Source organism: Astyanax mexicanus, chromosome 16, assembly GCF_023375975.1.
Source record: "Astyanax mexicanus isolate ESR-SI-001 chromosome 16, AstMex3_surface, whole genome shotgun sequence".
Classification (NCBI taxonomy): domain Eukaryota; kingdom Metazoa; phylum Chordata; class Actinopteri; order Characiformes; family Acestrorhamphidae; genus Astyanax; species Astyanax mexicanus.
In genome coordinates, this window is record NC_064423.1 from 31,596,767 (window position 1) to 31,620,137 (window position 23,371).

Sequence of the window (23,371 nt, forward strand, 5' to 3'; positions counted from 1 at the left end):
AGTTAGAATATTTCCTGAGATACAAACAGGTCTTCCTAAAGAGACATAAAAAGCAGGATAAATCCCAATGATGGGAATCTAAGAGAAAAATAAGGGAGGGGCCCATAGGGAATTGTTGGAAAAAGGCCAAAGAGAGGAGATGGAGAGGAGGCCAGGTGGAGATATTTTGAACTTTTATATTCATACATAACTCAAGCCCAACTCCATACCTAACCTATACCTAATGCATGAATGGGATTGTCACATGTGTATAACAGCGATACAGTCTTGAAGGCATTAGCACCCACAGTGGACAGTAGGTTTTAATGCCTTCTAATCACACGCACATCTCACAGGTCATGAGATGTAGCAATAGTCATATGACATAATACAGTGTTCCATTTTTTTTTTTTTTTTTTTTTGCGCTTAATGTGTAGTCTAACAGTTATACAACGTAAGCCCACCTTTTTACATTATGTACTGTAAATGCGCCGTGTGTTGAGTAGGACATTTCCTCCAGAGTGGCTCAATCCATCTTATTCTCTGACACTTTGCTTTTCCTGTGAGGGACACTTTCCTCCATCACAGGTGTCAGAAAAGAAACACAGCGCTGCTCAGTCCCACAGGCCCCAGCGTACATCATTAACTCCAGCTGAGCTGGACCTTCAGGACGCTGCCGGCCTTTCTGTTAACCCCCACAGCTCTGGCGGCCGGTGCACCTGGGTGAGCTCATTGTTATCGCTCATTTGGGAGCTGCACTTCTTTTTCTTTTAACTGAGTTTAACTCAGAACAGAACTGCCAGCTCCACAGAAACCCTGAACCCCGCGACCCTGGGATGATGCCTGACCTAAAGCTCAGGTTGTTGAGTTGTGTAACTTTACTGTATCTCAGGGGAGACTGAGCCAGCTGCTACATTTAAATCCAATTGGACCTAAAATGTAGCTCTGAGGAACTTTTTCCAGTGTGATGACGTCAGTAATGATTTCACTGTCTGCTGTCCACAGCCCAAGCCCACAAAGGGCCGCATGAGGATCCACTGCCTGGAGAATGTGGACAAAGCCCTTCAGTTCCTCAAGGAGCAGAGGGTCCATCTGGAGAACATGGGCTCCCATGACATCGTCGACGGGAATCATCGCCTAACGCTTGGTCTCATCTGGACCATCATCCTCCGCTTCCAGGTAACTTTCCATAATTCTTTGGTACAGTAGGTATGCAGTGTTTTTGGGGGATTAGAATGCACTTTACATGCAGCCAGAGCTCTTTCTCCTGGTTCTTTCTCCTCATTGCTCCCATTATGGTGTTGATGCTGACTGGCACGGGCATCTGTTGGCTCGTGTATCAGAGCTGGGGATCCAGCGATTTCCTCCAAGCTTATTGGCTATAACTAATTGTCCTCACTCTCCCAGTGTTGGGACGGGAGGTAGTGCTTCTAATCTAGCAATTACATTGAGATTTGCTGGATCTGACCTCTTTAAAGTAATAGATTGGGCATTCCTTAATAGATTCAACTCTGTAATAGTCTGTCTACATACTAGTATTTCATTATGAAAATGTACTGCACTTTGTAGGATATACCTTCCTCTACTCTACCAATACAATAGGGTTAAACTGTTCTCTGTGAAACATTTACCGCATTTCTTTAAAATACATTACTTTCAATTGAAATAATAAGAAAGTATAATATCAGTTTCACAGGTTGTTTTTAAATTAAGCAAAGTGAATTTAGACAAGTGTACAGTATTGCTAAAAATTGATATTGTGCCAGCCCTAATACCAACAACATTTTAGCCCTGTCTAATAAAGAGAGCAGGATGTGTTGCCGTATAACTAACTGTGTGCTGTTCTTCTCAAAACAGATCCAAGACATCAGTGTTGAGACAGAAGACAACAAAGAGAAGCGCTCAGCCAAAGACGCTCTGCTTCTGTGGTGTCAGATGAAGACAGCAGGGTCAGTCACTGGTCGTCTTCAGAAGCGTACAAAAGCTGTGTTTTGTGTCTTGCTTAAAATCACAATATTTTCGGTAGGTCTGGATACTTGGCAGTTGAGGCAATGGACCATGAACATAGTGTTAGGCTGTGCTTCTGGATCCTTGTCGAGCCAGTATCAGATTGTGGTGGTTGTGGCTATTGTTGTTAGTTGAGTGAGTAGTAGATCCTGGCTGAGCCCTGTGCATAACCCCAGCTGTTAGGTGCAGGATTTGTCAATTTCCTGTATTATATTACTTCTTAAAAATTTGGTCGATATGATTTAATTCTGATATCAGTGTGAACAGTGTGGAAAAACTGCAAACGACTGTGAATAATGTATATTGAAATATTGGAAAATATGAGAAAGTGTGTAACAAAAACATTTTTCCTATCCTGATGTACAGTAGCAGTCACATTTTTGGATGCATTCTATGCATTCTATTCTATTCTATTTGTTCTTTGTATTAGTCTTTTCATTTATTACACTGTATATTTATATTAAAGACTAAAAACTATTGAGGAACACATGCAGTTAGGTGGTAGACAAAAAAAGTCCTTAGCTTCACAAACTCCTAATATAAAAACCCAACCCAGGTGGTTTAATTGGGACGAGTTGGAGTGCAGAGTGAAGAAAAAGCAGTTAACAAGTGCTTTATACAGTATAAAATAAAAAAAAACAATGGAATATGTAAATGGTTCTCCATTTCATACTTTCTGGTTTTCTTTCAGCTATCCGAATGTCAACATCCACAACTTCACTACCAGCTGGCGTGACGGGATGGCCTTCAACGCTCTCATTCACAAACACAGGTAGAAATTCACTGCAGTCTTTCAGACTCTATTCTGTGTTGTTTATCCTCTGTTAAACTCCTTCATACCTCTGTTTATCTCTGCTCTGATCACAGGCCAGACCTGATCGACTTTGACAAGCTGAAGAAGTCCAATGCTCACTACAACCTGCAGAATGCCTTCAACCTGGCCGAGCAGCACCTGGGACTGACCAAACTGCTGGACCCTGAGGGTAAGAACTTTCTCTAAACCGAAACACCTACATATCAGCCTGTGTGTGAAATAGGACTGTGGGGAAGTGATGGCATGTTGATGTGTGGTTTGTTTTGTAGATATCAGTGTGGATCACCCTGATGAGAAATCAGTCATCACCTACGTCGTCACATACTACCATTACTTCTCCAAGATGAAGGCACTGAAGGTGGAGGGCAAGCGTATTGGGAAGGTATGCTTTTATATTCCCATAATATTTATTTGTTATTGCTTTGTTTTTTGTGTTCTCTGTACGGATGTTCTCGATTTGATTGGTAGAAATTAAATGGCAGATTAGATGACAATTAAATTCTTCGTAAGGTAACATATTCTCATTAAACTCTGCACACGTGCATATGTGGCCTAATCCAATTCAAAGCTAAGTAAATATAGTAAATATATTGGTAAAGCTGACTAGCTCATGGATCCAAGTGGCTACCAGAGCAGAAAAAAAGTAAGAAAGGACATTTTTATAAAGGATTTGGATGCAACCAGCTGTCGGCTGTCAGTTTGCTTTAGTAGCGTATGAGACAAATCAGTTACATTAGATGTTCCCTTAATTTCCAGTGAAATTTAGAACTAGATATTGAATAATTGTTCAGATTTAATTACCTGGGACTCAAACATTGGACTGTAATTTTTCAAAGCAAAAAAAAAATTGTCATTTACAGTTTTCCAATATATAAATTAAAAGTGTTTTATTGTCACATCTGAGATGGATGAATAGAAAAAAACTTGGTTTCCACCACAGTAGCAGAAAATAGATTTAATAAATGTATATTTAATAAATAGAAACATAAAAATATAGATTTACACACATACCATAATTGACACTATAACCTGTGTTACTGCACTGTTTACATGCAGAAGGTTTTATTACATAAACTATGAATAAACAGATGTTTTTAATGACTAAATTACAATTTTATCTTAATATTTACCTTTTGAAACCTTTGAAGTTCTCCTTAACTACTGTGTGTATTTTCTCCAGGTGCTGGACAATGCCATTGAAACAGAGAAGATGATTGAGAAATACGAGTCTCTGGCCTCCGACCTGCTGGAGTGGATCGAGCAGACCATCATCATCCTCAACAACCGAAAGTTCGCCAATTCGCTGGTCGGGGTTCAGCAGCAGCTCCAGGCTTTTAACACCTACCGCACTGTGGAGAAACCACCCAAGTGAGCGAGACGACCTTCATACTCTCCACATTCACGTCAGTTCAGTTCAGTTGGATTGATTTCTCACGCTCTGGTTTTCTCTTATTATCCAGGTTTACAGAGAAAGGCAACCTGGAGGTCCTTCTGTTCACCATTCAGAGCAAGATGAGAGCCAACAACCAGAAAGTGTATATGCCCAGAGAGGGCAAACTCATCTCAGACATTAACAAGGTAAAACACACTGTCTTCAGTTAAATATATCAGACATTAATGTGTAAGCTGATGTGCACATTACTGTCTTAATTATGAATGTAAGATTGTTAGTAAGAGTGGACTTATTTAGCAAACATTTACATACTTATATCAGCCTTATTTAGTTATTTTAATAACATCAAATTAATTTGGTTGCAAATATCTGACTGTCATATCTGACTGAATGTGTGTGACAGGCATGGGAGCGCTTGGAGAAGGCGGAGCACGAGCGAGAGCTGGCTCTGAGGAATGAGCTGATTCGTCAGGAGAAGCTGGAGCAGCTGGCGCGCCGTTTCGACCGCAAGGCCGCCATGAGAGAGACCTGGCTCAGCGAGAACCAGCGGCTAGTGTCACAGGTGACCAATCAGAACACAGCAAGTCATGTCAGCGTGGGCAGTGCACACACACTCCATCCACAGTCAAACTGGGCTTCTGATATTGAGTTATTCAGGATTACTTAGTCCTTTTTTTTATATGGATTAGATTAGAACCTAACAAAGATTAATAAATTGTACAAAAAATAAATATAATTTATTATAAATATAATAAATCGTACATGAACTCATAATTTTTTTTTATCTTTTCTGTATTTTATGCCAGTCACACAAAATGGCAATAACAAATGCCAGATTTACATTGTTAAAGAGCATTAAAAATTGGAGAAGACAGGAGAAGGTTTTTGCATATTAATAATAAGGATGAATTTGCAAAAACAAATACATATCTGTTTTTTTTGTTTTGTTTTTTTTTTCCTTTTTTATATATGTACCTGCTTCAAATTCCAGGTGGGTAACACTGAACAAATTGAGAACATGCATAGAATTACCATTTATATTTATTATTATATCTCATTATATGGTATACCATGATACCAAAACTACACTATAGACGAAAGTATTGAGAATCAGGTGTATAAAATCAAACACAAACATTACTAACATCCTCATGCCTCTGGATTTATTATGGGAGTTATTAAAGCTCCTGTAAGTGTAATAAAAAGGTGTCCCATTACCTCTGCCCATATAGTGTATTGTATATCATGATACAGTGATTTTTTTTAAAGCAGTATCACTATATTACTTTTAAGTACATCAGTCTTGTTTGGCTGTGTGTCGTCAAGGCCAGGCTTGAAGAACTGCAGAACACACACATTTCTGATCTGCCTCCTACACACAGTTGACTCAGCTGTGAGTAAGTGTGGTGCAGTTGCGGTGTGATTGCGTGTTGTTATGCCGTCCATCAGATCACCAAAAGAGCATGACTTGGGTAGAATGTGTAACTTCTTTGCACCACCTAGTGGTGAACTGAGAAAATGAAACATTTTAAGTGACTAGAGAAATTAGTAAATATGTAATTATAATAGGAATGCACCGAAATTAACATTTATGCTAAATCAAAAAATGAAAAACAAAACATTTGGATGAGTTTTTTCACCATTAAATAAATCATATGGCCTGAATGTCTTTTTGTATTTTTCATATTGTAGCAGACTTACCAACAGAGTTCAATACATTTACCTTAGCAGTGCTACTTTGATCAAGAATTTATTTAAGCAGTGCAATTTTAGTCATAAAGCTACCTTAGTAGTGCTACTTGAGTCACATATTTAAACAAAAGGCCACCCAGACTTCTGGCAAATGAACAAAGCTAATGCTAAGTTAGCCCAGCTAATGTTACTGTTTGAGCCCTGTACAGCTCGTAGTTTGTGAAGAGATAGGAATCTAAGTAAACTTCAGATTTACTTACCTACAAAGCATAATAAGTGATGCTAAATACTTTATTTCATTTATTTAATGCTAGTAGGTTGTAAAAATGATCTTAACCTGCAGTTTAACAGATCTGCTTGTCGGCTTTCTTCCTCACTCCCTGTTTTGTAAACAGCAGCTCTTTAAACACTGCCAGGGAAGGAGGAGGTGAAGTGTGTGCTGCTGGAAACAACCTAATATTAGAGTAAAAATGCAGTATGCAGTATGATGAGGAATTATCCATTGTTTGTTCACCTATTGAGAAGGCCAAAACGTGCTTTTTTTTTGCCATTTTCAGCCAAATATTGTGTGTTTGGTGCATTTGTAAGAACTAAAAAAAATGATGTTGGTATTATGTGCTAACTGTATATTGCTCAGAATTTTAGTCGTGTCCTCACTCTCTCTCTGTTTCCACAGGACAACTTTGGCTTCGACCTGCAGGCAGTAGAGGCTGCCACCAAGAAGCACGAGGCCATCGAGACGGACATCGCTGCGTACGAGGAGCGAGTGCAGGCCGTAGTGTCCGTGGCCCGCGAGCTGGAGGCCGAGAACTACCACGACATCAAGCGCATCACTGCCCGCAAAGACAACGTCCTGCGCCTGTGGGAATACCTGCTGGAGCTGCTGAAGGCCCGCAGACAGAGGCTGGAGATGAACCTGGGTCTGCAGCGTGTCTTCCAGGAGATGCTCTACATCATGGACTGGATGGACGAGATGAAGGTAAGTGTGGGTGAGAGTAATAGTGAGTAGGAGTTTATAGTCAAGATGTAAAAAAAAAAGAATTGCTATGTAGAGAGATGGAGGGAGTTTTTTTTTTTTTTTTTTTTTTTTACAAATTGCTTTAAATTGCTTTAAAAATACTTTAAATAATAGAGTATATATTTTGGGTCGTATATTCTCATAACATTCTCACACACAAAAAAAAATTAAAGAAATAAAAGTTGATAGGTCACAAAGACCATCAAAAACGTTATGATGAAACTGGGCCACCCTAGGAAAGGAAGACCAAGAGTTGCTTTACAGAGTATTTTGGTTTGTTTAACACTTTTAAGTTGATTCCTTATAAAAATGATTCCTTATGTGGTCCTTCATAGTCTTGATGATTTCTAAATAAAAACTAAATAAAAAAATTGTAAACTGTAATCAATTTAATTCCATTTATAAACATACCGAACATGCCACTACAGTGTGTTGTTCTTTTATGTTTGGATTCTGTTTATCATTTACTATTTCACTACTGTGTAAATAGGTCCTCCAGTCACATTGGCTATGTTCACATTTCCAGGCACAAATCTGTTTTTTTAGTGTTGTATGGACAGGTTAAATTTGTTTGTATTGTATGATGCACTATTATATAATGTATTAATTTGTTTTGGGGTCATCAGTATAACCCTGGGGCGCAGTGAACTCATTGTGATCTGCTCCTGTTTCCTGTACAGATGCTGCTGCTCTCTCAGGACTATGGGAAGCACTTGCTGGGAGTGGAGGATCTGCTTCAGAAGCACGCTCTGGTCGAGGCCGACATCGGCATCCAGGCTGACCGAGTCCGGAACGTCAACTCCAACGCCCAGAAGTTTGCTATTGACGATGATGGTGAGAAAATATCCTAATAATACTGATCAAAACATTAGACTATTCCACAATCCAGATGTTTCCTAAGAAAAACGGAACTCCAGTTCAGCAGTTCAGATAAAAGGTCCAGGTGCAGATAATGGCATCTTTAACCTGCTACAACCCACCATCTGCTTTACTATTATACTTATTCTCAGGAGGTCTCAGAGGTCTAGAGTTAGTCCTGTTCTTGTGCAATACTGTATGTTTTTATTATCTTTTCTGGTTCTTACAGTAGGAATCTTATCTTGAGGCTGCAGATTGTTTTTAATGTCCAAATTGATATCATGTATTTTACTAAACCAAGTATGGATTGGTAACCAATGAGTAAATCAGCTGATACCAGTGAGTAAGTCTGCTTCTAGTCAATACAGGACAAATCCACTCATTCATTAATAACTGTGTAGGCTGACAATTTTACAGGTTAGAAGTGAGCAATTTTATGATGTTATTTCAATGGCAATTGAATCAGTAATAAACTTCTGACATTATCATCAGTTTATGTCACAACTTAAACGTCACAAATAGCTTAATAAGCATTAAAATACAGGTTTATGGTTTAATTGATGTAGTACAGTACATAAAATTGATAAAAACGAATAAATCTAAGAAGTTTTTGAGGACATTTTTCCGTTAAGGCTCTTTGTGCATTCTTGCATTTTGTATTGTGATTATAATGATTCATGGACATCTGCTCATTAAGTGTTTCTTCTGTCCAAAATTAGTAGAATCAAGGCTTTCTACTAGATTGTGGAACATTTATTGTGAGGATTTTATTATATTTAGCAAAAACAGACAGGGACTAGCAGGATGCAATTTTATGTAGCTCAATATATTCATTTGGGCATGTATACCAAATCTATATTGGTTTATATATACTGTAAATTATGTATTTAGGATAGTAATTATATACTATATGATTTGCCTAAAAAGTCAGTAATCAATGCATCATTATTTTAATGTTATTTTAATCAGTGATAATGTCAAACAGTTACGCTGTTAAATCATCACTTTCAGAACTGTCTCACTCCTGTCTTTTTCCTCCTCCTTACAGGCTATAAGCCCTGTGACCCGCAGGTGATCCGGGACCGCGTAGCTCATTTGGAGTTCTGCTATCAGGAGCTGACCCAGCTGGCTGCAGAGCGGCGGGCGAGGCTGGAGGAGTCCCGGCGGCTGTGGAAGTTCTTCTGGGAGATGGCGGAGGAGGAGGGCTGGATCAGGGAGAAGGAGCAGATCCTGTCGTCTGACGACGTGGGTAAAGACCTGACCGGAGCCGTGCGGCTGCTGAGTCAGCACCGGGCCCTGGAGGATGAGATGAGCGGACGGGGCGGGCACCTGCAGCACACCGTGCGGGAGGGTCTGGCCATGGCTGATGCCGGGCACTTCGGCGAGACCCGTATCCGAGAGCGCGTGGCGGAGGTTCAGGCCCAGTGGGCGGCGCTGGAGCAACTGGCTGCTGTCCGGAAAGCCCGGCTGGAGGAAGCCTGCGGGCTGCACCAGTTCCAGGTTCGAAAGCATGATGCTTATATGTGGACTTGTGTATTAAAATATTTAATAAAAAAAAAAAAATCACTGTATCAGATTAATCAGAACTGTATTCAATTCAATTCAATTCAATTTTATTTATATAGCACTTTTTTTTTTTACAACAAAAGTTGTCACAAAGTAGCTTTACACAGAAAAACATGTCCACGCCTCTTATGAGCAGCACCACAGAGATGCCAATTATTGTGGGACATAGTGGCAAGGAAAAACTCCCTTATATTAAGATGAAGAAACCTTAGGAGGAACCAGGACTCCCACCCCCCTCAGGTCGACCCCCTCAGTTAAAACAAATAACAAACAAATAACAGAACAAACCAACAGAACAGAGAAATAATGTGAGCTATAGCTAATGTAACAGGTACTAATTTATGAATGTAAAAATGTAATGGGCATAATGGAGAGATATGGCTAATATATTGTATGATTAATTGCAATTAATCTTTTCCTTAAGGCTCATGCAGTAGTGGATATTTGGATGTAAATAATAGTGTGAATAGTTTGGCATTCATATTAGTTAATTGATAGTATTAATTATAGCATTATTTTGTGATTAATCAAGATTAAAATCTTGATTATTTTCCCTGTATTTTTATACACAGATAATATAAAATATATTGTGTGAGAGAGAGAGAGAGAGAGAGAGAGAGAGAGAAAAGAATAAGGGGTCGATGAGAGAGAGAGTTATGAGATTTAATCCACATTCCAGCATACATAAAAAGTAATCTACCTTCTGAAGTTGTAGATAAATAAAGTAGGCAAATAAAACTCTTAATACATTACTAGGCTCTGATAACGTGATTTGATTTCTTAAAAAAATAGTAGCACTAAAATTTTAACAAAACATTGCCTGTACTGAACCTGTTTGAACTGTGTTCCACCAGGCTGACGCGGATGACGTGGACGCCTGGACGTTGGATGCTCTGCGCATTGTCTCCAGCGGCGACGTGGGCCACGATGAGTTCTCCACGCAAGCCCTGGTCAAGACACACAAGGACGCCGCAGCCGAGGTTGCCAGTTACCGCCCCGTGATCGACGCCTTGCACGAGCAAAGCCGGGCGCTTCCTCCAGAGCTGGCGGAGTCGGCCGATGTTAGCGGGCGTCTGGCGGGTATCGAGGAGCGCTACAAGGAGGTGGCTGAGCTGACCCGGCTGAGGAAGCAGGCCCTGCAGGACGCACTGGCTCTTTATAAAATGTTCAGCGAGGCTAACGCCTGCGAGGTGTGGATTGACGAGAAGGAGCAGTGGCTCAACAGTATGGAAATCCCTGAAAAGCTGGAGGACCTGGAAGTCATTCAGCACAGGTGAGAGTGGGCCAGTGGGACTGACTAGTCTAGACCAACATTGTGTTGTCAGAAATATGGCATTGTTTTCTTAAATTCCCTTATCTCATCAGATCATTGAGATCTTTTCTGCTAGTTGAACTTTTAGGCCCAATCCTGTTTCACCAATTGCCTATTGGGAATTGACATCTAGGGTTAACATGTCTTGATTTTTTGTAAATATTAGGGCTTTTTAAGCTTCAAACGGAGACAAACTCCGAATGAAGGTTATCCGATATCACCAGCCAGGTGGCGGCACAATTAGCCAAAGAAACACACAATTGTGGTATTTTATCTTTATTAAAAATGATGATAACCATTGCATTGTCTCAGTTTAATGTAGTTGCTGTGTGCAACAGCATTTTCTCCATAACCAGCATAAATACTTGGCTGGTAGTATTTCTCGGTAGCTCGCTAGCGAACTAGTTAAGTTGGTGCAGAAGTTACACATACTTATTTTAACTATGTACATATCAGGTTTCATATCACATTTCTTAGGGGAAGGGTTTCAACCACTCAAAAACTAGGGGTAAGGGTACAAATGAGAAATGGAATACGGCCATAGCTGTGAGGTGTGTAAGTTCTGGAGATACAGAGTCTAGGGACTGTGTGGGTTTGTGTATGGGAGGAGGACAGCACAAATGGCAGATCATAGCAGCATTTAGAGCACCAGATGTTCCTGCTGAGTCATAGAGACACAGAGATGAGGAGGCCAGAATCCCAGCGCTGTGGTCTTGCTGTGGTCAGGCTGCCAATCAGTCGACACCATATGCACATTTTCATATTCACTGGCTGTGGTGTTTCACAAAATGCCCTGGTTAATGCCCTTAGCTGTTCTTTTTTCAGAATTCAGGTATGTGGTGCAGTAGAATAAAGCACACTGTCAGTATGACCCAATGATCATTGGTTCAAATCTCTGGTCCTGCTGCTTGCGATCAGAACCCAAGAGTCTGAGAAAGCACAATTGTCAAAGGCATCTGTTATCTAATGTATCAAAGCTAGGGATCCGGTGCTTTCCTCCGAGCACATTGGCTGCTAAGTGATGCTGCATCACAAGCATTTAAACAGAGTTTGTTGCTACACACGTGTGATTAGGCATGTGCCAGTATTGTCCACCTATCACTAGTAATGTCTCCAACACTAAGAGGAGGGTGATCATATGAATGACTGGTTCCTCAAAGCCCTTGATTGTATATGCATGCATTTAAGCATTGTGTTTTGCTGCAAGAGTACTAACATGATGAATTATTGATTGCCAGGTTTGAGAGTCTGGAGCCTGAGATGAATAACCAAGCGTCTCGCGTCGCCGTGGTCAACCAGATCGCCAGGCAGCTGATGCACAGTGGACATCCAAGCGAAAAGGATATCAAAGCCCAGCAGGACAAACTCAACACAAGGCAAGTTCCAAAATGTAGTCTCTGTAGGCATTTGTCAAACAATTCACAATTAGTGCAGAAGAGCCCACATACATATCGTATAGCAGGGGTCGGCAAATAAAATTTTTAAAGTCATTGGAAAATATTCTGTTTTGGAAAATGAAGTTTAATGGGATGGAGTGCTACAGACTAGTAGCTCTCCAGCCCAGAGCGTTGTTGAACCCAATTGCAGAACAGTTAATCTCAAAGCAGGTAAAAATAAATATATAAACACACCAATACTGTACCGCTGCCCCGGCTAGTGAATTGGGACACGCCGGGGGGAAAAATGCCCTTATAAGGAAATAGGAAGCCCAAGAACGGGTGGAAAAATGAGAATGGGCGGAAAGTAAAATCATGCTGAACACGACAGAGAGACAGGGGAGTATTGTAAACAAAAGCTTGCCAGAGATGCATTTTATTTATTTTTTTAGTTTATTTTATTTATAGTTCAAACCACCTCACGGGCCAGATGTTTCATGCTTGCAGGGCCACCTACTGCCGACCCCCGTCCTGTAGGTCAGGGGAGTCTTCTGTAGCTTTCATGGAACATGGCAAAAGTCATGGGACACACTAGTAGTACCTGTTCCAAATTGTGAAGTGAAAATCAGGCGTTCAAGGAGTTTACATTATTCTTAATTGTGATTAATTATGATGTATGTCTAAACTGATATCTCTATGTTGCTGCTCTCCAGATGGAGTCAGTTCCGAGACCTGGTGGACCAGAAGAAAGAGTCTCTGAACTCTGCTTTGGGTGTGCAGAACTACCACCTGGACTGCAACGAGACCAAGTCGTGGATCCGCGAGAAGACCAAAGTCATCGAGTCCACACAGGAGCTGGGTAACGATCTGACGGGCGTGATGGCCCTGCAGCGCAAGCTGACTGGCATGGAGCGTGACCTGGCCGCCATCGAGGCCAAGCTGGGTGACCTGAAGGGTGAGGCGGAGCGGCTGGCGGGTGAACACCCAGAGCAGGCAAAGGCTATCACTGGCCGTCTGGCCGAGATCGACTCGGTGTGGGAGGAGATGAAGGACACACTGCGTAACCGCGAGGCCTCCCTGGGTGAAGCCAGCAAACTGCAGCAGTTCCTGCGCGAGCTGGATGACTTCCAGTCCTGGTTGTCCCGCACACAGACGGCCATCGCCTCCGAAGACATGCCCAACACGCTGGCCGAGGCTGAGAAGCTGCTGGCCCAGCACGAGGGCATCAAGAACGAAATCAACAACTACGAGGAGGACTACCAGAAGATGCGGGACATGGGAGAGATGGTGACCCAGGGCCAGACTGACGCTCAGTACATGTTCCTGAGGCAAAGGCTGCAGGCGCTGGACACCGGCTGGAACGAGCTGCACAAGATGTGGGAGAACAGGCAGAACCTCCTGTCCCAGTCCCACGCCTACCAGCTCTTCCTCAGAGACACCAAGCAGGCTGAGGCCTTCCTCAATAATCAGGTAATGAAGGCGTGGTTGAGAAACTTAGGCTACGTTCACATTACAAAAACCTGTATCTGTGTGTAATGTGGAAAAAAAAACAGTTGCTTTATTAGCCAAGTATAGGTAAAGTTAAGATGCTAGATTAGCACTGTAGGATCCTGAAAATATGATTGATTTGATGGCTATTTCTAAAATACCATGTAAAAAGCACTACACACATTAAAAACTTACATTAAATTAACATGTTATAGGCATTCATAAACAATTAAATGTGTCCTTGAGGTTGTGCAAAGTTAAAGCTAAAACACCACTAGGACCACTTAACATAAAGCCTAGCATAATCCCCTGTTTCTTGTCATCAGGAGTATGTGCTGGCTCACACTGAGATGCCCACCACTCTCGAGGGAGCAGAGGCTGCCATAAAGAAGCAGGAGGACTTCATGACCACAATGGACGCCAATGAGGAGAAGATCAACAGTGTGGTGGAAGCTGGACGCAGATTGGCCAGTGATGGAAACATCAACACCGATCGAATCCAGGAGAGAGCAGCTTCTATTGATGAAAGGTATACAGAGCCAACAGAGCCACAGAGAATGCAATATATATGTGACTATAGTGTTGGTTTCTGTGTTTGGATGGTTTTATGAGGTGTGTTTTACCCCCTCAGACATAAGAAGAACCGTGAGGCGGCAGTGGAGCTGCTGATGAGGCTGAAGGATAACAGAGACCTGCAGAAGTTCCTGCAGGACTGCCAGGAGGTACGATTCTGCTGCTTTCTGCTGCATAATCATATTACTATGCAAACTCATAGTCTTGATAGTGCGTCTTCAATTCATTTTTGAACTCTTTTCTGTTGTGCTGTGTGCAGCTGTCCCTGTGGACCAACGAGAAGATGCTGACCGCACAGGACATGTCGTATGATGAAGCCAGGAACCTACACAGCAAGTGGCTCAAACACCAGGCCTTCATGGCTGAATTACAGTCCAACAAGGAGTGGCTGGACAAGATTGAAAAGGTTTGTCACGCAGTCATATAAACAGCTGTTCTTTTTCTAGTAGTCACTGATATTTGAGGTTTTATTATACTGTGCAGATGAACACTGTTAAGGGGTTCCATTATTTTATTAAGTTATTTAATTAACATTTTCAATGAATTATGCTGGTTATTGTGACAGAAGGCTTACTGGTCATCTCTTAGGTATTTATGAACTGAACATTTATCTACTAAAATATGCTAAAAGGAGCATTAAAGATTCTTTATAAGCAGAATTATTAAACCACTTATCATTTAGTAGCCTTAGTCTGTGTACTTCCTTTTATCAATGGTCAAAAATGACCTGAAGGCAATAATTGTAATCTTTGTTGATGTGTAGCTTTTGATTGGAGTATGTTTGGGTCACTCTAGGATTTTTTTTTTTTAAATCTAAGCTGATAAAGATAATTTAAGGCAATGGATTTCAGCCTATGGTGGATCACAGCCACATCATAGCAGCAATAGAACTGTATTATTTGTGTATATATATATATATATATATATATATATAATATATAATATATATACCTGTGTATGTATATAGATTTATTATGTAAATTATTTGCAAGATAAAGCATTATATTTAAGTTAAGCTTTTCAACCAGTTTGGCATACTACAGTTAATATTAGTGCATGTCTAAGATTTTAAAAGGTCAATTTTTTTTTTCAGATGGGCTGTGAGTTGAGCCCTTTTTTTAAGCAATATTTTGTCATCTATAGAATGTTCTGCAATGGAAGTTACAGATCATTTACTGTTACTTCTAACCCGTTAACTCTTTATTTCTTGTTCTTTCTGTAGGAAGGGATGCAGCTGGTGGCTGAGAAGCCTGAGACAGAGGCTATAGTGAAGGAGAAGCTGTCTGCGCTACAGAAGCAGTGGCAGGAGCTGGAGTCCACCACACAGACTAAAGCCCAGTGCCTGTTCGATGCCAACAAGGCTGAGCTTTTCACACAGAGCTGTGCTGACCTCGACAAGTGGCTGGGAGGTCTGGAGGGGCAGATCCAGTCAGATGATTATGGCAAGGATTTGACCAGCGTCAACATCCTGCTGAAGAAGCAGCAGGTAGGAATGGCAAGCTGTTTGAGGAGGGAATTGGAGAGAATTAGTGTGTAGATCTGAAGTTAATGGGTATAGTGGATGCTTGAGGAAATTTAGCAGCTAACATCTGACACTGGCTGGGTACTGACTTATGGAGGGTTCCTACAGGGTCTTAAAAAGTCTTAAACAGATGGAGCTGGGCGATATGGCCTAAAAAAAAAAAATCTTCAATTTTTTCTTTAAAATCCGATTTTCGATTTAAATCGATTGTTTCCCCTACTAAAATCTCCTAAAAGTCGCTAGAAGTCGCTAAATGACTTCATTGCCTAATTTGCATAATACATGTTTTTGAAGCTGTAAAGGATTAACATTGTGAGAGAGAAAAAAGTGAGTAAAAAACACTCTAAATATGATACAAATGAACTCCAACAAATGAACAATTTCTGTTGCTTTTTAAATAGGCAGTCACGTCTCAAAATAACTTTATTTTTACGTAAATTACATTAATCAGTTTTTTGCTGTGTTGTTAAATGTTATTATAAGAGCAGTTTTTTTATTTTATTACTTTTTTTTTTTTTTAGCTTTCTTTAGTTTTCTTTATTTTCAAACCTATTATAGACAAACCTATTATAGGGGCATGGAAGAGAGGGAGGGAAGGGCGGGGCTGTGCGCGGCAGAGAGGGGCAGGGCTGCGCGCTGGAGAGAGGGCCTGGGCTAAGCTCAGGGGAGCATCTGTGGTGAAAATTAAAACTCAGAGAACATCGATTTTCATAAAAACACATCGTCCTTAACTGTAAATTCGAATTAATCGATAAAATCAATTAATCGCCCAGCTCTACTAACAGATATAAACTGCCAGATTTCCATCCAAGGTCTTAAATGCATAGTATATTCAGCATAGTATACCAGATACCCAGGTGCTGGTACATGGTGATTCAAACTACTAATCCCATGATAACTGCAGGCAGGAAATGGCTCTGTTTGTCCACTCCCTCTCTGCCAAAAATGTTCATGGATATATATTAAAACTTTGCTTAATAACAGTGATTTTTGCAGTTGGGTGCATTCAGTCCCCAGAAATCGATATGAAGCTCGCTGCAAACTTTTTCAAGAAGATTATCTAGTTAGGAAGTTTGTGTGGAAAGGTACTAGAGTTCCACACCAAACCGGAGAGGCACCAGCCTGCCATAAAAAGATTTAGTGGGATTTAACACAAGCTGAGATTGGTGCTAAATGAAAGTGCTAAAATTTAACTGAGAATGGTTTTTAAAAGTTCTTTAAAAATATTGAATTTAACTCACTGAAACCCCTTGTAAGAGTCCTGTTATGAAACAGTACAGATTTTATAGCTAGTCTCCTACACGGCCATAATGTTGCTACATTTCCTTGCAGATGCTGGAGAACCAGGTGGAGGTGCGTAAGAGGGAGGTGGAGGAGCTGCAGTCGCAGGCTCACGTACTGCGGCAGGAGGGAAAGGACACGGACGAGGTTGACGGACGGCGAGAGGTGGTGGAGAAAAAGTTCCAGGAGATGCTGGATCCTCTGATGAAGAGGAAGAACTTCCTCATGGCCTCCAGAGAGATCCACCAGTTCAATCGTGATGTGGAGGATGAGATTGTAAGTTGTCATGTAATGGCATTAATAGTATGTTGTCCATAGATACTTGTTGGCCTGTGGATGGTGTGGCGCAGTGGATAACACCACTACTTGCCAGTAAGATAACTATCACTTCATGTGGGTGACTAGGGTTCAATTCCAGGTCTGGGTGACTGAATGCTGCGCTGCACCAATAAGAGTCCTTGGGCAAGACTCCTAACACTTCATTGGCCCACATCTGTAATTGGAATAAGCTTGTATGTCGCTCTGTATAAAAGCATCAGCTAAATGCCGTAAATGTTAATGAATGTAAACTTGCAATAGTGAATTTACTGTGCATAGTGTGGCACAGTGGATAACACCACTACCTGCTAGGGAACTTACTACCACTTTATGTGGTAGACTGCGGTTTAATTCCCGGCCTGGGTGACCAAATGCTGCGCTACACCAATAACTAATAGGAATAACCTTGTAAGTCTCTCTGGATAAAAGTGTCAGCTAAATGCCGTAAATGTAGGAGTATAAATGCACTGTAACACTTTTTTTTTTTTTTTTTTTTTTTTTTGCAGCTCTGGGTTGAGGAGAGAATGCCAATTGCTACTTCAACAGACCATGGCCACAACTTACAGACTGTTCAGCTTCTAATTAAGAAGAACCAGGTAACAGATAACAGAATCTATATAATAGCTATCCACCTTCTTTCACCACGTCCACTTTCAAGAGTTTTTGACTTATATTTTTGAATATCTGTTCATTTAATATTAATTGGTTTATGGTTGTATTGTAATTAAAGTGAATTACAATCTGAGTTAGCTACTGCTGTGGTCACTGACCAGCAATACTAGCAATGCTAACCCAATATTTAACATTATTTAACATCATTTTTTAAAAGCTATTTACAGCACCTAACTACTAGACTTCAAACACATAAAAAATTAGTGTTGTGGGACAACATATAAGTTACATATTCACCACCTTGGATGCAAAGAGGTAGGTGCTGTAAGGCTGTCAGGGAAATGTTAGCCTAACAGCTAACCTAAGAGCCTCACAAGCACCTGAGGCATCCACTTCACTGGAGCTTTAAATCTAAGCCATTTCTCTCTATTACGGATGTTCTGGTGTTGGATCCCCTCCACTAAATGGCAGAAGGAGATGTGGTTATAGTTTGGGTGGATGTTTTTAATCTAGTGCCTTTAACCATAAGCACAGGTTCTTTTTTCTTGACAGGTGGTGGATTGAAGTTATGTTGTGGCCTATGTTTATCATTACGTGTTTATTATTACTGTGGTTTTAATCTATATCAACACAAAGTAGACCAGGATGGCTCTTCCCATTTGTGGAAAATAAAGTTTTTATTAATAATGTACCATTTTCTTCATATAGTATATTTTGCTTGTACATTTATAACAGATATAGCTTACATGATTTAATGCCCATTGCTTAGCACCCTCTGCTGGTTTTCCATTCTATAGACCTTACAGAAGGAGATCCAGGGTCATCAGCCACGCTGTGATGACATCTTCGAGCGCAGTCAGAGCATCCTGAAGGAGGACAGCCCCAGTGTGGAGGCCATCAAGGCGAGGCTGTCCGACCTGCAGACCCTCTGGGACCTCATCATCCAGGAGACTGAGAAGAGGCATGAGCGTCTGGAGGAGGCCCACAAGGCCCAGCAATACTATTTCGATGCTGCCGAGGCTGAGGCCTGGATGAGCGAGCAGGAGCTCTACATGATGTCTGAGGAGAAAGCCAAGGTGTGTTGGAAATGGAGAACAGAATGTAACTTGCTATTGAAAGATTAAAAATCATTTATATGAAGCAAGCCGGTCATGATAACTTTTTCTATGGACAATATGTAATCTCTGGCATAATTACAGTTTTGAACATGTATCATAAACATTAACATTGGCTTTTAAAAACTGTTTTATTGAACCAATATAATAGTGATCAAAGAGTTAATTAATAACAGAATTGCACACATTTAAAAAGTCATGAACTGATTAGGGTACCCAAAATTGACAAAAGAGCCCCCTCTGTTGCTGCACATTAGTTTTCTGGTAATTGAGGATTTATCGCAGTTATTTCAGTGTGCTTATTGCAGAAACTCATACTGTAATAAGGATACAAGTATTATTAATTGTCCAGCCCTATTTAAAGTGTATTTAGATATTGATAGACCCATAGATTCTTGATTTTTTGTGAGATATTTCTGTATGATGACGTCTTGTTTCTTTCACAGGATGAGCAGAGCTCAGTGACCATGCTGAAGAAGCATCAGATCCTGGAGCAGGCAGTGGAGGACTACGCTGAGACCGTCCACCAGCTCTCCAAGACCAGCCGTGGCCTGGTGGCCGCCAATCACCCAGAGAGGTACAGCGCCACCCCATATAGATCTGCCAAGACATGTTTGGCCCAAACTGTCATGAACACAATTTGCATGCCAATCCTATTCCACCCCTTGCCCTCTTATTCATTTACTTACTTTTAAATGTTTTATTGGGTTCTTGAAGGGTTGTCCTATTTCTTATGGGAAGGATTGGAAGGGTGACTTTCCAAAAGGAGTACAAATTAGAAATGGAACTGGGCATTTCTTTGAGAGTTGTTTGAGTGTTGATGATGTTCTGGTGGGAGGCAGGCTCTGATGGTTATTGTGTGTGTGTGTCTGTTCTGTGCAGTGAGAGAATAGGGATGCGCCAGTCTCAGGTGGATAAGCTATACGCAGGACTGAAGGACCTGTCGGAGGAGAGGAGAGGAAAACTGGACGAACGGTTCCGTCTCTTCCAGCTGAACCGGGAGGTGGATGATCTGGAGCAGTGGATCGCAGAGAGAGAAGTGGTGGCAGGATCGCATGAGCTGGGACAGGATTACGAACACGTGACGGTAAGACTGCAGATCAATAAAACTGCTTTTCACTATACCTTCTGCTCTCTTACTTTTCTCCTTCTCTTTTTCTCTCTGTTTATATCTCTTGTGTACTCTCATTCTTATTCTCCCTCTTTCAGTCTTGTTTGTAATCACGCAGAATATTTGACAGATCCAAACCGTAGTGTTTCATTCCACTTTACATTATTAAACCGGAAGAGATTTATGGTTTTAAATCATGTTATGTTAATAAGCAATAAATCTACATCTCTGGTGGTGCCATACAGTCTAAAGTATTAGTTGATTATTTAAATCCATATATGCTGTATGATTAAGGGTTAGTGTTTCTTTTTCTATTTTTTTGCTTAGTTAGCTCCTTGGTAGATGAGAGCTAAACACCAATAATAACTTCAATCACTTTGCTTCCTCCAAACACAGCTAGTGTATATGTACATGCTGTCTAGTAGGGGTGGGCAGTATGGCCCTAAAATAATATCACAATATTTTACAGTTTTTTGCAATAACAATATTCCTGGCGAGATGACAAAACATTGAATTAAAAAATATATAATTGCAAGAATAACTACTATGCTGCAACAAAAGGAATATTACATTACATTACATTGATATTGGACTCCCCTAATTAAGATTTTCACTGGCTTGTAACAAAAGTGAATGATTTATAATGTCATGATACTAATAATGCACTTCATATAGTCAGGATTCAAGTAAAATAAATGATACAGGACAGATATAATGTCTCTAGAAGATATTTTAACATGAGAACTGTGTGATTTTTTTTTTCCTTTTGCAACAAATAGCAAAAAGGCTGTACCCTGATGGCCCATATTACCCTAAAAACATATTTCAGTGTATTTTTGCAATATAAATATTAAAAAAATGTTGGCAATATTATTGCAGATCATACAACTGCCCTACTATCCAGTTAAAATTATGTATCTTTTTTTTTTTCTTTCTTTTTGTTCGTTTTTAGTGTTCTCCGTTGTGTGAGCCCTTTAGCTCTGTACTCTATGTAAATAAATACAGATGATCAAAAGGCCAAAAGAAAAGCCTTAAAAATGCCCTGGAAATAAGTATATAGCTGTATTTTCATGTAGACAAAAAAAACTCATACTAAAACATATAGTAAACTTTTACTAAATCTCAGTGTGTGGTACTGTACTGTGGTAAGTGTATAATGACACAGCACAATTATAGCGTTTTTACTTTTTATAGTATGAGCTTCTTTAGCTTGCTAATTTCTAAGGTAGCTTCAAGCTAAGCTAAGATACTCAAGTCAGCCTTCACCTCATTGTTTCCAAACATTGCTGCCAGTTTTACATTTTTGTGCGGCAACTGTACCAAGTAATATAAAATAATGATTTGCTTTGTTTTTACTGTTTATGGTTGGCAAGTTACCTAATATTTGCATCCTAACGGCCCCAAAAGAACAAGTTTTAGGAGGTTTTTCACAAGACAACACAAACTGCAAATTTACTATCAATTTACTACGTGTTATTACTGAAGCCATTATAGGCATTACAGTATTTAAATCAGCCACAATTCCCTTTTTTCTCCAGTGAAAAAATAAATTCAAATTATCCTATGAGCTACAGTAATAATATATTTAAAAGGGCTGTAGTTACTGCTCTATTTTACTGGGATAAAAACACTCATACCAGTGTTGTGTCTTCTTTGACGGTTCTGTTCCGCATGGCGCTCCGCAGCGCCCTCTAGCGGTATGGCGGTTTGAGAAAAACACATACCGGATCAAGTCCACCCCGCGGTATACCAAATGAACCAGTATACCGCCCAGCACTACTCTGCATTGACTACAGCTTTATCCAGAATGTTTCTTAAAAAAGGATTTTTTCAGGTTCCTGATATACATCCTTCTTTGTTTTTCCCGTGTCCAGATGTTACAGGAGCGTTTCCGTGAGTTCGCTCGCGACACCGGTAACATCGGTCAGGAACGCGTGGATTCAGTGAACCGAATGGCTGACGAGCTCATCAACGCCGGTCACACTGATGCAGCGACGGTCGCAGAGTGGAAGGACGGGCTGAACGAGGCGTGGGCGGATCTTCTGGAGCTGATCGATACCCGCACGCAGATCCTGGCCGCGTCCTACGAGCTGCACAAGTTCTACCACGACGCGAAGGAGATCCTGAGCCGCATCCTCGACAAACACAAGATGCTGCCTGAAGAACTGGGCCGAGACCAGAACACAGTGGAGACGCTGCAGAGGATGCACACCACCTTCGAGCATGACATCCAGGCACTGGGGACACAGGTTTGTGAGCATGTTTTGTCCTATTGCCAATTTAAGCAAAATAATTAAATGTCTTCAGAGTATAATAATAATAATAAAAAATAAAAGTATAAAAGATTTTATTTTTTAAACCATTTGATTAAAACCCCTCTCTGTCTCCCCTGTTTGTGTATATAGGTGCGGCAGCTGCAGGAAGATGCGGTGCGTTTGCAGTCGGCGTATGCTGGTGATAAAGCAGACGATATCCAGCGCAGGGAGACTGAAGTTTTGGACGCATGGCGGAATCTACTGGAAGCCTGTGAAGGACGAAGGGCGCGTCTGCTGGACACCGGAGACAAGTTCCGCTTCTTCAGCATGGTGCGCGACCTCATGCTCTGGATGGAGGACGTCATCCGCCTTATCGAGGCCCAGGAGAAACCCAGGTGTGTGTTTGTGTGTTTGTTTGTGTTTGTGTGTGTGTGTTTGTGTTTGTGTTTGTGTAGTCTGCAAATGTGTTTATAGCTCTATTTGCCCCCTAAAATACAGTATATTGTTGTCTGACTGTGTGTCCACTGGTCCCCAACAGGGACGTGTCCTCTGTGGAGCTGCTAATGAACAACCACCAGGGCATCAAGGCTGAGATAGATGCCCGTAATGACAGCTTTACTGCCTGCATCGAGCTGGGCAAGTCTCTGCTGGCACGGAAACACTACGCTTCAGAGGAGGTGAGGGATAGCTTTTCTTTTTATATGGAGTGAAGAGGTGTTTGGTCTTTTTGACTGAAGATTGTATTTGAAATTAATCTGGTTTGCATCTTCTGCCTCCACAGATTAAAGACAAGTTGCTACAGTTGACAGACAAGAGGAAAGAAATGATTGACAAGTGGGAGGACAGATGGGAATGGCTAAGACTGAGTAAGTGCACTCATTTACATACTGACAACGTACAATTTTGTTAATTTAATTAATTTCTTGCTTGAAAGTGTAATAATAAGATTAATAGCAAAAGCCTTACATCTATCCTACTATAATAAAAAACCTAATGTAAAGTAATTTAATAAAATAGCACTTTTTACATACCCATGATTTTGTATGCTGACATGCCAAAGGTCATGGGACCCTAAGTAATA

At 40.8% G+C, this 23,371-nt stretch overlaps 1 protein-coding gene across 2 annotated transcripts in view; it reads left to right on the forward strand.

Moving 5' to 3' along the window:
• sptbn1 (spectrin, beta, non-erythrocytic 1) overlaps positions 1 to 23,371 on the forward strand; it is a 125,476-nt gene that overhangs the window by 92,367 nt on the left and 9,738 nt on the right. For both annotated transcript variants that reach the window (XM_007231774.4, XM_007231775.4), the window contains 27 exons: positions 985 to 1,158; positions 1,837 to 1,928; positions 2,678 to 2,758; positions 2,854 to 2,969; positions 3,070 to 3,182; positions 3,981 to 4,168; positions 4,261 to 4,378; positions 4,597 to 4,755; positions 6,562 to 6,864; positions 7,584 to 7,737; positions 8,810 to 9,261; positions 10,182 to 10,600; positions 11,878 to 12,015; positions 12,729 to 13,485; positions 13,830 to 14,032; positions 14,135 to 14,225; positions 14,336 to 14,482; positions 15,299 to 15,562; positions 16,931 to 17,155; positions 17,704 to 17,793; positions 18,607 to 18,885; positions 19,371 to 19,501; positions 19,807 to 20,011; positions 21,910 to 22,284; positions 22,441 to 22,685; positions 22,829 to 22,967; positions 23,072 to 23,156. In XM_007231774.4, coding sequence (XP_007231836.3) covers positions 985 to 1,158; positions 1,837 to 1,928; positions 2,678 to 2,758; positions 2,854 to 2,969; positions 3,070 to 3,182; positions 3,981 to 4,168; positions 4,261 to 4,378; positions 4,597 to 4,755; positions 6,562 to 6,864; positions 7,584 to 7,737; positions 8,810 to 9,261; positions 10,182 to 10,600; positions 11,878 to 12,015; positions 12,729 to 13,485; positions 13,830 to 14,032; positions 14,135 to 14,225; positions 14,336 to 14,482; positions 15,299 to 15,562; positions 16,931 to 17,155; positions 17,704 to 17,793; positions 18,607 to 18,885; positions 19,371 to 19,501; positions 19,807 to 20,011; positions 21,910 to 22,284; positions 22,441 to 22,685; positions 22,829 to 22,967; positions 23,072 to 23,156 — 5,743 coding nt within the window. The remainder of the gene's footprint in view (positions 1 to 984; positions 1,159 to 1,836; positions 1,929 to 2,677; positions 2,759 to 2,853; positions 2,970 to 3,069; positions 3,183 to 3,980; positions 4,169 to 4,260; positions 4,379 to 4,596; positions 4,756 to 6,561; positions 6,865 to 7,583; positions 7,738 to 8,809; positions 9,262 to 10,181; positions 10,601 to 11,877; positions 12,016 to 12,728; positions 13,486 to 13,829; positions 14,033 to 14,134; positions 14,226 to 14,335; positions 14,483 to 15,298; positions 15,563 to 16,930; positions 17,156 to 17,703; positions 17,794 to 18,606; positions 18,886 to 19,370; positions 19,502 to 19,806; positions 20,012 to 21,909; positions 22,285 to 22,440; positions 22,686 to 22,828; positions 22,968 to 23,071; positions 23,157 to 23,371) is intronic.